Source organism: Blastomyces dermatitidis (assembly GCF_000003525.1).
Source record: "Blastomyces dermatitidis ER-3 genomic scaffold supercont1.3, whole genome shotgun sequence".
Taxonomy (NCBI): domain Eukaryota; kingdom Fungi; phylum Ascomycota; class Eurotiomycetes; order Onygenales; family Ajellomycetaceae; genus Blastomyces; species Blastomyces dermatitidis.
The window spans coordinates 6683822-6696824 of NW_025544776.1; the positions used below are offsets into that span (position 1 = coordinate 6683822).

The following is a 13003-nucleotide window of genomic DNA, read 5'->3' on the forward strand; positions in this document are numbered from 1 at the left end:
CGTGAGCCACCAAAATAACAAATACTCGTCCCTGCATAAACTTCAATATTTTATGCATGTACATACATACATTTGGCAAATGGCACATTGATCACCAAAAGAAAAGGAAAGAAAGAGAGAAAGACGAAAAAGAAAACGGACAAGGCTATTCCCTTTTAACTTTAGCTATTGCAGAGGCTAGACATATTTATGACCAGTTGACAGCCTCAAAACATTTGGGCCTTGTTTCGGGGCTTGACGCCTAAAGCTTGGCTGGTTAACCAGGTACCAAGCCCCTCCAATATAAGGCTATGATGAGCATGGAATTTATTTTTAAGCTCCGCCGGAAAATAAAACTGCGGCTTGTACGGAGTGTACGCAGTATATATACACCATGCAGGCACGGGCACAGGTCCTTGCCAATAGCATCTGGGATGGCGATCACAGCACAGGAAAGAACCCTATTTACGGAGATGGGAGCAACGGCTGCACGATAACCAATCTAAAAGGAGACTCGAAATCAGGAAGCAGTGGTATAGTCAGTTGAAGAGCCTAGTATCGATCCTTGAGGAAATCCCAGACCGTCCTGTCCTGGACCACACTGAGCAGCAGTGCTTGAGAATATGCCCGCTGAGCCCCTCTACTAGTAAGGCTGAGGGTTCATCATCTTCTGAATCTGAGACGCGGTGTTTTACGCCGGTTCTCCCTCAAAAAACCCTTTCAATCCCCCCTTGCTCCCCATCGCTCTGGACGGATGGAGATGTTTCAGCTCATCAGCTGCCTCCGCCAGGCAACTTCGATATTGGAGAGATGCAGCAGTACTTTGATGGGCGGGAATTGCCTAGTGTCATGTACAGTACATTATCTTAGTGATGTAGGCTAGGATTTCCCTTCACCATGGCAAGAGAGGTCGTGAAAATATCTACCCTCCCCTACTTCTTGTTCGCTACGTGCACAACATATTCTCAAAGCTGAAACCACATGGGACTCTCCTGATGATATGTGACCATCCGGCAAATGAGCGTGACTCGCTTCTTCGATCTGAGATTCTCGCAGTAACCGCTTTCATGAAGTGAAAGATGCGGGCGGTGGAGCGTGAGCACTCGCTCGTATATCCGGAGAGTCCTCGTGCAAAATTCTATTGAGAAGTCAGTCCGCCGTGTAGGTCCACGCCGATAATTAATAGGAACTATTAATTAGATGGACTGATAGTTATTTCAGATGCTAACATCTTCATTCCAGGCCATGGTTATCTCCATGAATCTATTCAAAGTTTACATTCTGCAAGGTCACTTCATTGGGGCCTTTAATGTCCATCTGAGCAAGATGTATGATTTTGCCGTGGATAATAACCATTGAAGATTGCTCTTGGATACCCAAATGTTGATTGGAAAAAAAAAAAAAAAAAAAAAAAAAAAAAGTTACATGTATGTACCAACCATGTCAGAGTAGATAACCTGTCTCCGAATGTCCAATTCGTACATGCGCGCACAAGAGGAACATACCATCCAGCTCTTCCTTACTCAGGAACTCCATAGCTCTCCAGCACACGGAAGAAACATTCTCCAAAGAAACTCATGATATGAGCGTGATTGACATGCCTATATAGGGTCCTGATGTTCGGCCCAGAGTATTCCATGTTCGATCATCGTTTTGGGGTCAAACCTCATCACTTCTAGAGTAGAGTAGAGAGCGCACGGCGACAGATACGAGGAGCCAGCCAGACGAGAGGACGAAGAAGAATTGAATTCTTCAGCGCTAGTTGGTTGGCAAATGATGAGCGAGTTGAGAACGGTATAGGCACACTGGTGGTGCCAGAGATTATATCGCAGGAATGCCGTTGTTCAACCTCAAGGGGAAATGCGTCAAGGATCTAGCTGGATTGCTCGACCAAGTTATATTCATCGGGAAAATAACGTTGGAAGAGACGATAACGAGGGGCGATTGACCGTCGGGGTGTTTTAGAATAACAGCATCCAACTCTCCATGTATTTATTCTCTAGGCTCACCTCTTAAGTTTTATAGACTTTAGAACAGGTTAAGGCGCTGACATGGATATCCAACCTTATTTGGCTTGAACAAATATATCATAGGGGAAACAGGTGAGCGGATAAGGAGAAATTGACCATGTTCGATGTGTAATAACTGATTGCAGTGATAAGAGCTTTCATATACACCGGTATCAACCAGCATCTCCGTTAGTAGTGAAGCCAAACGGGGGGTATTGGGTTCAAATCCATGGATGTTATCTGACTCCGAATTTAAGCCAGACCACTGGAGTCTATTCTTTCAACAAGCCTCCGTGTGGGCGCAATATTTTGGACTTTCAGTATAAATAGCTATTAATAGTTCAAAAGTAGTTAATAATGTAATTGCTAGAGCTAAACTCTGTGGTGCATCTGAGAAAATGGTGCAGGCGAGTCGCTGGTTCGTACAAATTTCTAGAAGGGAGGTCAGTAAACTATAAAAACAAATACCAGCGCGCTACTATACATAGCAGGATGCAAATGACCACAAAATAGCCAAAGTTCTCAAAGTGAAAAAATGCGGAAAAATGCGGGAAAAAAAAAACTCGCACCAACCCTACCCAGCCGCAGCCGGTTTAGGCACATGCATGCATTCAAATTCGAAATACAAATAAATCATCACAACCACGTCCATACCAACCACAGGTAAAATATCCCCGCTACAATCGCAATGCGCATAAGCGGCTTGACAAACTCCGTACGTAGCACATGTCTGAAGCTGCTTCTACCGCCACCGACGCGATCATAGCTACTACTGCTGGCAGCACCCCTTTTCGGGGCCCAGCTGCCATCCCTCAACTTCTCGTCCAGCGCCAAGTCGGACCGTCGTAGGCTCTCGCTAACTTCATCATGGCCAGTGCCGGTTGTGCGATTTGAGAATCGGTTTTCACTGTGATAGGTGGGGGAGGAGGTTGAGGTGCTGGAGGTTGTGGAGAGAGCGGACTTGTCTAGGTGTTTGGAAGGCTGGCGGCTGTGGGTGAGGGGGAGGAGGGTTGTGGAGTCATGCGATGATGCTGGTGATGTTGGGTCTTGGGCTGTGCGGAATGTGCGGGCAACGGCGCGGACAAGGAGGACGAGGATGGTAAGGAAGAGGACGTAGCCGTATTGGATGAAGATGGAGATTTGGTCGGGGAGGAGGCACAGGTGGTTTTGGATCGTGGAGGAAGAAGATGAAGATTCTGTGTTTATGGCGTTTCCCGTCTGGAGGTCGATAGAGTTGTAGAGACTGGCCATTTGGAAGCCCGGCCGGCGCACCCCCATTGCCAATGATAAGGTTTTCACGGTGATCTCCTTGGGCGAGCTGCTGAATTCGCGATGGATGATTTCACAATAGTCATGGTCATCGCCGGAGTATATCTGCTTTACGTTGGCTCCTGCGCTTCTTATTATTTTCCTGCCTATTGCGTCCGAGAGGACATTTTGGTATTGGTAACCACGAGAGACCCTGATAGCATTTCTTTCGTCCTTCTCCGGTAATGGGTCTGTAGAGGATGGCGGAAAACGTTCTCGCAGGGGTCCACAGGGTGTCCCTGGTTCACGGTAGAAAGGCACATGTGTAAGGATAATTGTAGGGAGATCTATATCCTCAGGTGGTGCAGAGGATATCACCGGTGGGGAGGGGTTAGCGGCATCGACAACCCTGGAGGGGGTAAAATAATTCTCCGCATAGCCCTGGAGAGCAAGCAATTCTTGCTTAACTGCGCGTGCCTTTACATTTGAAAGATCATTTAGAAAGTCATCGGCCGCTCTCCATATCTCGTCACCCCCGGAACCGCCAGTTTCAGGATCCGGCTGATCCATTGCGCTCAACGAAACGGTGTCGACGGAGACAAACGAGTGATTGCCCAAGACGTCTACGCGATTCCCAACGCCAAAATAAGTCTGGAACCGCTCGAGCACGGGCTTTTGTATCCCATGCCCAAATCCTAGATCATGATTGCCCGGCAGACTGGCGATGATCTTCCGGCCCCGTTCGCTAGCAGCGGAATCGACCCCTCCCAATTTCCATGTATCGAAAAACAGTCGAACGAACCGTCGATACTCTTCCATCCAGACACTGTGCCCATATTTTTTAAATCTTTCCTCTGGACTCGAGCTCCTCTCCGTTCCCCATTCCCTCCCCCCATCAAACAAATCCCCTAAGAAGAAGGTGGTATCCGGTCTCAGATCTCGCTGAAGCAACGAGTAAGTTCTGTAGAGATATAGATCAGCGTAAAATACTGTCAGTGACGAGAGCGGCCACGGCCGGCCGGGATATGTATGTGGGTCGACCAACTGAGGGTCCGCAATAAACACAACATGATGCGGCACGGCTTGTTCCGGCTACATATACGCGGAATGTGTCAGTTTTCAAAGACCTTATACCAAATGAAGCATCTCATAAAAATAGCAACATAATAGATAGTAACAATGAGAGGACAAAGAGAATATGTGAAAAAAAGAAAAAAAAAATAGTAGACAGACCCATTGTTCCCACCCTGTCCACTCACACCCTCGCACGCTATCCCTGAACACAGTCCGTTCCCCCCACCAAAGCGTCACTCCCCAAAGAAGAATCAGGACATTCTGCAACGAGCACGCCAGCCGTAGCAGTCTCAGCACATATCCGCATCGTGTCCTCCGCCTGGTCTCCCGGGTACATGAGGCACCTAAACGAGTTGCTTGAGTTTGTATACTTGCAATGGTCGTTGTTACAACGGGTGGGAGGGAGTTGTATATACGCCAAACAAGAGAGGGTGGTTCCACGAAGTGGTCGCGATGGGAGCGAGAGGCCATTATTGCTCGTTTATCTTTTACTTCTCGTTTTATATGGTTTGATGGTATTAGTTATGTAGCATCGGTGGGCGGTTGGACTTGGCAGATGCGGCTCGGGTGTTCCTGGCTGGTAGGTATAGGCTCTCGCTCCTTTGATCGCGCTGCATGTAGTATATGAGAGTCGAATGGATGTGCACAATGCAATATAGCCCGTAGCTGAGATGCTATATGGACAATCGGTGAGGGAATACGGACGGTCGAAGGAGCATCGTTGTCGCCGTTCGCCTGCGCTGCTCTCCAAGTTCTGTGCTCGTCCTTGTTCGTTGTCTTTTGCTTGTTTTTCTTTTTTCGCTTTTTCCGCTCCCTACCGGGTTTTATCTCCGCTTTTGTTCCGCTTTCTTGGGCGCCAGTAACTGCTAGTTATTGTATTAAGCACACGTCCTGATGCTTTCTCCTGTCGCGCCGTGAGTGGGCCTTGGGTTCGGTGATGCGGAACAAAGTCGGCATGGGCTTTCAAGGCAATCGCAATCGCTAGAGAAACGAGCCGCCGGAGAAGAATTACTTTGCAGGCCGGTTTATCACAGAGTCAAAATTCTTCTGAGTAGCGGAGGTTTGTTGGAGGATAATCGAGCTAAACACGTTGATATCTCCTTTAAGAAACTAGCGACTCCAAAGGTTCTGGGCCCTTAGTATTTTAAAATAAGCTACGCTAGACTGTGATAGGAAGGTCCAACACTTTTAGCCCCTTTTCTTCTACAGATAATTTACCCTTTTGCTAGATTCTATGCAATATAAATTACATCAGTTCCTTCAAAAGACTCCTATTGAAAATTAGGAAGCCTCTACTGGGCATCCAGGTCAAGTTGAAATAAAATGAAAGAAATTATCATCCATCGAGGGGAACGTCATATCTCTATCTAAGTCATCAAGGACGGACCGTTTCTATTCAGACCCATCCTTAGCTATCGTATCGGGCACCCCAATCTGGTATTTTAAACCAAGTAGCCCCTAAGATAAAGCTCAACAAGAAGAAGAAAATAGAGGATTGGAGTATTCACTCTTAGCTGTAGTTCATTTTGACAAACTGTATTTCTGTGGAGGTGGTAGAACTGGGTTGAATCTGGGATACAACTCTTTGACAGTGCGTAAAAGTGGGTGTTGGACAACCTGCCCACTTGCCAGACCAAATAATATTAGCTGACATAGTGCTCTGATCACCATCACCGCCTTGAAGTATTCCCAGCTACTAGGTAAGAGAAGTTGAGGGGGAGGTAGGTGCCGTGCCGCCTTGGATGGATTTCAAGAATCCGAGAGCTGAGGGGTAATGAGCGTAGAGACCAGCAGAGGAAGAGGACGGGATTCCAAGCAGGTTATATAACCCTTGTGTGAACAGTCTAGAGATTGCAACTGGGATGGATTGTTCTCCAATATCCATGCTGACACTCGCCCTCAGCAAGGGCAGTGTGGCGCCCAGATGCCTTTCTGTCAATAAGCAGTGGAGATGATGCTATACTGCGTAAAGGACGCTGCCCAGTCTCTAGATGATTCTCCACGTTACTGCTAGCAGGGGCCCGTAGAAGTAATCATGGCTTAAGCCAGTGTTCGCCGTAGTCATGGAATGCCATGACATGCGTGCTCGCAGAACTTATTAGGTATCTAGGCAAGGCACGACGGATAAGTGATTGGATGAAACCATCCCTGTTGCAACTAGCGATTCCTCAAGCTGTAATGAGGATGGGCCTTTATGTAGTAAGCGTTACTATCATATGAGAGACTCAATGACGATTGACTTCCTAGGTGTCAGGGGCATGCCGTTCCTCTGGTGAATTGATAATGGGCCTTTCATATGTTGTTGTTCTCCGACATATGTAGCAGAAATTGGAGAAGGGAAAGTAGAAGGAGAATTACAAGAAAAAGAAGACGATATGAATGCAAAAGAAAGAGAAGAAGTTTAGAAGTAAAAGGACAGAGCAGTTGTTTGCAGGCCTGATATCCAAAGAAACGGCTTGGCTAGTGAAGTACGTACTCTGCCGATCCTCTAGAGCTCCCGAAAGCGAACTTTATACTGGGCGTCGGCAGACTCGGGCCAGCAGCATCAAATCTCCGCGGTGGGGATTGTTTCGTTTATGAATGACCTCCGTATTGGTTTTCGGATACTTTTGATCGGTCCCCACCGGGGGTGGCATAACCTTCATGGATCGATACCATACAATATAATATAATGAAATATAAAATAACATAAAATTAGAGATGATATATAAGCTTTTCACTGAACCGAAACCAAGCAGATGTGGGTATAGAGGTGACTTCGGAGAGAGATCTATACTACAGTAGATTTGTCAATCAGAGTCAATGAATCGGCTGGGAATGTCACTCAAAATCAATGGGTACCTAGTAGTAGATTTTTAAAAATAAAAATAAAACAAGTTGAAAAGTATGCTAATGAAAAGTTATCCGCACGCTGTAGTCACCAGAAAACAATCCAATATGTCAAAAAACAAGAAGACAGCCCATGCGTATTAAGTTGAAGAAAAAAAAAATCATTTGCCACGGGGACAACACTGTCGTACATCCGGGCACTCGACCCCACATTCTAGGAGGCAGTTAGGGTCAACAAAATTCCCCCCTGGGCTGCGCTGTCGAGGCCCAGCTCCTCCATTATTTGGAGAACACGACGTCATTGCTCCCGCCCCGCCAGTCGCATCATCGTCACTATCAGGATAGAACTCCGGCTGGATGGTCGACGAGTGGATACCGTAGGCATGCAGACATCCACGCACATGGCGCGCAAGCTCCATGTATCGCTCCGACCCTTCGCCCTTAACATCATGGCTGACTTGGATATGCAGCGAGCAGACGAGATTGGTATCGCTGAGCTGCCAGACGTGCAGGTGGTGGCAGCTGATGATGCCGGGAAGGCTTTGGATGTCTTCGATGATGTGGTCGATGCTAAGGTCGGCGGGGACGGCTTGGAGGAGGATTCGCGACGCGGCTTTGCAGAGCGGGATGGCGGAGGCGAGAATTATGAAGGTGATTACGAGAGAGATGCCTGGGTCGACATAGTAGCGCCAGGAGTAGTCGGTGAGCCAGATTACGAGGGCGGAGGCGATGACGCCGATGTTTCCCAGCGCGTCGCCGACTACGTGAAGGAAGACGCCTCGCATGTTTAGGTCGCCGTGGGAATGGCCCTTCTTCCCTTCGTGGGTTTTCGGCTTGGCGTGATTGTGTCCGCCATGTAAGTCGTGGTTCTTGGGGTCCTTGGGTGGTTTGCCAGTTGTTTGTTGACCGTTTGGCTGGGAGTATGATGTGCCGTCGTAGTCGTCTAATAAATTCGTTCGTTCCGAGGGACGAGTGTCGTTCGAAGGATATTCCACGTCTGATTCAGAACCCGGCTCGTCAAAGCGACTGGCTTCGATGATATCTCGACGTAGAATGGCGGGGTGGATTTGAATATCTTCCGAATCGCGGAAAGGTCTTTGTAATGATGCGCTAAACCGGCGAGAGTTGCGGCGACGGTGGATGGCATTGTTGGATTCGCTCCACCTCGTCCCAGGACTAGAGGCGGCATTGTTCTCCGTAGCAGCCCGCTCTTCAGCAGACCAGCTCGCTATTACATTTTCTGGCATTACGCTGGCCACGGTTCCGGACTCGTCCGCCAAGACCTCCCTGCCTGGTTCCTGAATGTAGCCCTGCTCCGCCGCGTCTACAGCCGCCATTCCATCACCATGGCCATGCGAATGTCCTCCGTGGGCATGCGAGTGGTCGTGGAAAAGCACCAATCCAAAGATATTGGATAAAAGACCAAAACAACCAACGACACAGACGAGTTTGGGGTTATTCACCACTTGTGGTTCGACGAATCGTTGGATGGCTTCCAGGAAGATTGACACACACAACGCTACGAGGAACACGCCATTGGCTAAGGCACCTAGAGTCTCTGCTCGTTGCCACTATGATGATTCGAAATATAGCGTATTAGCTTTGGTTCATTCCGCAAGTACCCAGGCGAATCCACAGACTGGACAGATCCATCACTTACCCCATAGGTATACACCTTCGAGCTCGTTCTCTGGTTGGCGACTTTGACAGCCCATAGCCCGACAAGCAGCGATAATACATCATTGAGCTAGAGTATAGTAAAAGAGGGAACTAGTCAGCAAAAAGAGATGTTCAAGAAACATTCCCCTCGAAATGTCCACGTACCATATGAAAGGAATCCGCAACCAAAGCTAGCGAATGAACGGAGTAACCTGACCAATGCGAAAAACGGCGCAGTCAGCAAAAAGCTCCTACATAACTTTCTTATCACCTGGCGCCCCAATGTAAAAGCGCCTGTAGACTCACCAACGCCGAGTTCAAGGAGGAAGAATGCAGAATCGATTATAAGGAGGAGAATCATCCGGTTGGACTTTGACATCCACATCGTTGCGGGATTGGTGAGCCCGCACTGCCCTGAGGGCCGCGCGAATGGGATCCGACGGGGAAAGGGGGAGGATTGAATCAAACGGCTTGCTCTCGCAAGCTATTGAGAGTTAAAGTGAGATGAATATAGTGTAACTGGGTTGTTGTTCGCTCCTATACACTACTAGGAGCCGGTTTGGGCTGGTATACGGTGAGAGGATGGTGTACATGTATAGAGCTATGAAGCGATATCATCGTCCTGACCACGCATTTTAGTAGAGGGGGAAAAAAAGAAAAAAAGAAAAAGAAAAAGAAAAAGAAAGAAAAAAAAAAAAAAAAGAAAAAGAAAAAGAAAAACCGGAGTATCGTAGAAGAGAGCAAATTAAAAATTAAAAACTGTCAAAAGTGACACCAGCCCGGCCAAACGGAGGCGGGTATTAGTCATCAGAGATCGCTGCGTCCTTCTAGATAATCTGTAAGGAGTAATTGTTGTTAATGGTAACTTTGCTTTTAACTTTTTCTTTTAGCCCTGCGGATGTTAAGCTTTTATTCCACTATGAGCAGATTAGTTATTGCGACGGCTTCTGGTCAAGGTATGACGTCGACACTCTTAGTGCCCGCCAGCCACACTCTGTTAAGTCTTGAAGCTGTACTCCATAAGGATTAGCGGCTCCATGTGCGACCAGGAGATGAATCGAAGTAAGGATCCATTCATTGTTTTCTTTATTCAATACCGTAGTACTCCGTACATGTACAGTATATATTAGGTAGGGGCTATTAGCTTCATGGGGGATATGGCAAGGAAAAGAAAAGCTAGGAAGACGGAAAAGAGGGAAAATTTTAACCAAGTGCGCCGATTGCCAAAAAAAAAAAAAAAAGAAAAAAGAAAAAAGAAAAAAAAAAAAAAAGAAAGAAAGAAAGAAAGAAAGAAAAAAGAAAGAAAGAAAGAAAGAAAAAAGAAAGAAAGAAAGAAAGAAAGAAAGAAAAAAAGTGTTGAGGGAGAAGAATAAAAAAAGAGCACGTAAATGAACAGGTATGTGCCTAAACAAAACGCCTTTGCCGCCCTTGATTGCTTTATCCGAGACACGTAGGTACGTACTCTGGGGTATATGCGTAAGGTGTTTCCAGCAATCCAACCCAAACCCCAAACAGCATTTTGATTCGAACTTTTTCAAAAAATCTCCGCTCAACTAGGGCAGGGAAAGTGCGGAAAGTATCACCAGAAGCTTAATGATGGCTTGTTTCGTTATTAGTCTTCGGATCTGGTAGCTATCAAAATGACTAGCACAAATGTCGATGTGATTATCTGCATGAAAAAGGAGATATTTGTCAGTATTATTAGTGTGCGTGGTTTATTGTGACCTGAAGTAAGGAGGATGGTATATAAAAAAAGAAAGAAAGAAAGAAAAGAAAAGAAAAAGAAAAGAAAAGAAACAACCCAAAGTGTGCCGGTCGTACGCATCTCCCAAATTTTCGTTCTGCGAAACATACATATGTTACAGAACGGGGTCGGGAGATGCATGTGCTGTGCCTGTCTGCCAGACAAGAGGGACAGCAACAAAAGCGAAAAATATAAAACAAATAAATAAAAAGGTGAAGAACCACACAAGAGCTTAATAACGAGACCTCTTCGTCACCCCGGGGCCCAGCAAGAAAGGAAAAGAAAAGAAAAGCAAAGGATATATATATATCACTTACCCCAACGGCACAAACACCAGCAAGATTCAACTCCCACCCGCCCGCCTGCACCTTACCCCTCGCCAGCGCATTCTGCTGTCTCCAGAAGCGGTACGAACCCATAGCGGCAACTATTATCGCACAGGCGTGACACGCACAGGCCAGCGGCCTGCCGACTGTGTGAAACCCAAACGCGATGTTTTTATCCTGCTTGTTTTGCAGGCTGAAAAGTTGGGCGATGAGGGCGCCCTGGAAGGCGAAGGCGAGCGATGTGCGGATGTAGGCTAGGAAGGTTCTTTCGAGGGCTGTGGTTGGATTTTTTTGGGTTAGTTATAGAAATGTAGATATGCAAAAAGTTTTCAACTATTCGCAGCTTTTATTGGGGAGGATGGATGGATGGGCATAAGATATGATAGGGGGAACATGTGCGAGATGCTGTGTAAGGGTGGTTATTTCTTGTTCTTCAAGTGCAAAATAAATACAAAAACGAAGAAAACCCAAGACACGCCACGCCGGCTTCTTCTTTTCGGAACTCCAAAATAGAATAAATATATTCCTGGACCAAAGCTTTTGGAGATGCCCAAAAATAACAAAAAATATCAGGGATGGGATGGAATGGTTTGCTTTTCCTGGTGAGCAATGGCGAGCTTTTGACTTATTTTTTGGAGTTGGCTGGCTGATTTTTCCCCAATCCCATGCAGCCCCAAGACAATCCTTTGGGGTAAAGTGCCAGTAGATATAAAACATATAAATAACCCCTCTCCCCCTCAAAAAATGTAATATTGTATATAAAACGTTTTAGGGAGAAGAGGAGGAGGGAAGGGCAGAGAACAGCAGAAAGGTATCCTCAACTCACCAAAATGATCCCTGTTCTGGCTCCGTGGCACCGTCATCGAGACATGCTGAAACCAAAACCTCTTCACTCCCGCCAGGATGCCCTTGTTATTGGTACCACTGCCTGCCGCGCTGTCCCCGGCTCTGCTGTTCGACTGCTGTGTGCTTAGCGTACGTTGGACAACCAGGCGCACGGAGCCTGACGAGATCGTGGATATTGAAGATGACCGGCTGAGGCTATTGGGATTGCGGGCGTTGTCACGATTATCTTCGTCACTGTGGTCTGACACCGGGACCGGAGGGAGGTCGACGAGCTCTGTCGCATCTTGATAGCTCTGGTCATAATTGTCAACTGGTGCCGTTGCCGCCACCGTTGGTGATGCCGCTATGTGGTGGCCATCACTGTCGGCGGGCCCAGTTGGTTCTACGACGTCATGGTGAGGATTGGTGTTGCTGAAGGGGGACGATAGACGAGGACGGGAACGGGAACGGATAGCTTCGTCCTTTCTTGCCGTTGCCAAAGACGTGGAGGTGGAATTGCCGGGGTCATGGTTGGGAGCGATATCAATAGTATTATTGCTGTCCTTGCTGGTTGTATTGTTACGGAGAGAAGACTGGAGACTTGCCATGACGTGGACACATAATGTCTCTTCTCTTTTCTGAAACCATGCAAGCAAGAGGAACAACAACTGGCAATTAAGTGTGATAATAAGAGACAGCCGTGAAAGGTAAGGTAACTATTTTTTATTTTTTATTTTTATTTTTTTTCGTGGTGCTTAATGATATTTTGACTGGTTTCCACGCTTTTTTTCTTTTTTGCTAGGAACCGATCAAAAAGTGACATGAATACTCGCTCGGGAGAAAACCCCGGACCTGACAGAACCTTTTTATTTTATTTTAGTCTTATTTTTAATTCTTTTTCTTTTTCTTTTCTTTTCTTTTTTTTTTTTTGCCCTCCGCCCGCAAGAAAGTTCTTTTGCCAAATCCATGGTTCGAATGTGCTTTCATCCGCCCGCCTAAGCCCCTTGACCAAAAGAGGAGAACAATTCCCCAGATTTCCGGATTTACGAGTGAAACTCCTTAAGAAATGGCTTGACGGATCCAATAGTTTAAGAAATAGCATTTTGTAACCTAATCCTCGCCCAATTCATCTTTCTCATCTACTCCCGGCATTACAGAGCACCTTCATCGTAGTTTTGTTATCGCTTCATGTCTCACACCGTAGTTTCTCTCTCCCCCCCCCCTCTCTCGTTTTCTTCTCCTTCATCTTTTTTTTTTTTTTTTTTTTTTTTCCCTGCCAGTCGCCGTTGCGGAGAAACAAGCATATAACT

At 46.7% G+C, this 13003-nt stretch overlaps 3 protein-coding genes across 3 annotated transcripts; all 3 read right to left on the reverse strand.

Annotated features, from left to right (window-relative positions):
- Window positions 1–1399: 1399 nt before the first annotated feature.
- BDCG_03687 (manganese ion homeostasis) lies at window positions 1400–5434 on the reverse strand. Its single transcript, XM_045419332.1, has 2 exons — window positions 4470–5434; window positions 1400–4328 (listed from the first exon to the last, which is right to left on the reverse strand). The coding sequence occupies exons 1-2, from the start codon at window positions 4779–4781 to the stop codon at window positions 2625–2627; spliced, it is 2016 nt and encodes a 671-aa protein (XP_045275666.1). The 5' UTR covers window positions 4782–5434; the 3' UTR covers window positions 1400–2624.
- A 215-nt stretch (window positions 5435–5649) lies between these two features.
- Window positions 5650–9650, reverse strand: BDCG_03688 (CDF family cation efflux system protein). The gene is made up of 4 exons (XM_045419333.1): window positions 9105–9650; window positions 8964–9010; window positions 8800–8886; window positions 5650–8710 (listed from the first exon to the last, which is right to left on the reverse strand). The coding sequence occupies exons 1-4, from the start codon at window positions 9181–9183 to the stop codon at window positions 7301–7303; spliced, it is 1623 nt and encodes a 540-aa protein (XP_045275667.1). The 5' UTR covers window positions 9184–9650; the 3' UTR covers window positions 5650–7300.
- Window positions 9651–10103: 453 nt separating this feature from the next.
- BDCG_03689 (uncharacterized protein) lies at window positions 10104–12608 on the reverse strand. Its single transcript, XM_045419334.1, has 3 exons — window positions 11695–12608; window positions 10860–11143; window positions 10104–10467 (listed from the first exon to the last, which is right to left on the reverse strand). Exons 1-3 carry the CDS (start codon window positions 12299–12301, stop codon window positions 10411–10413), a joined length of 948 nt encoding a protein of 315 aa, XP_045275668.1. The 5' UTR covers window positions 12302–12608; the 3' UTR covers window positions 10104–10410.
- Window positions 12609–13003: the final 395 nt, after the last annotated feature.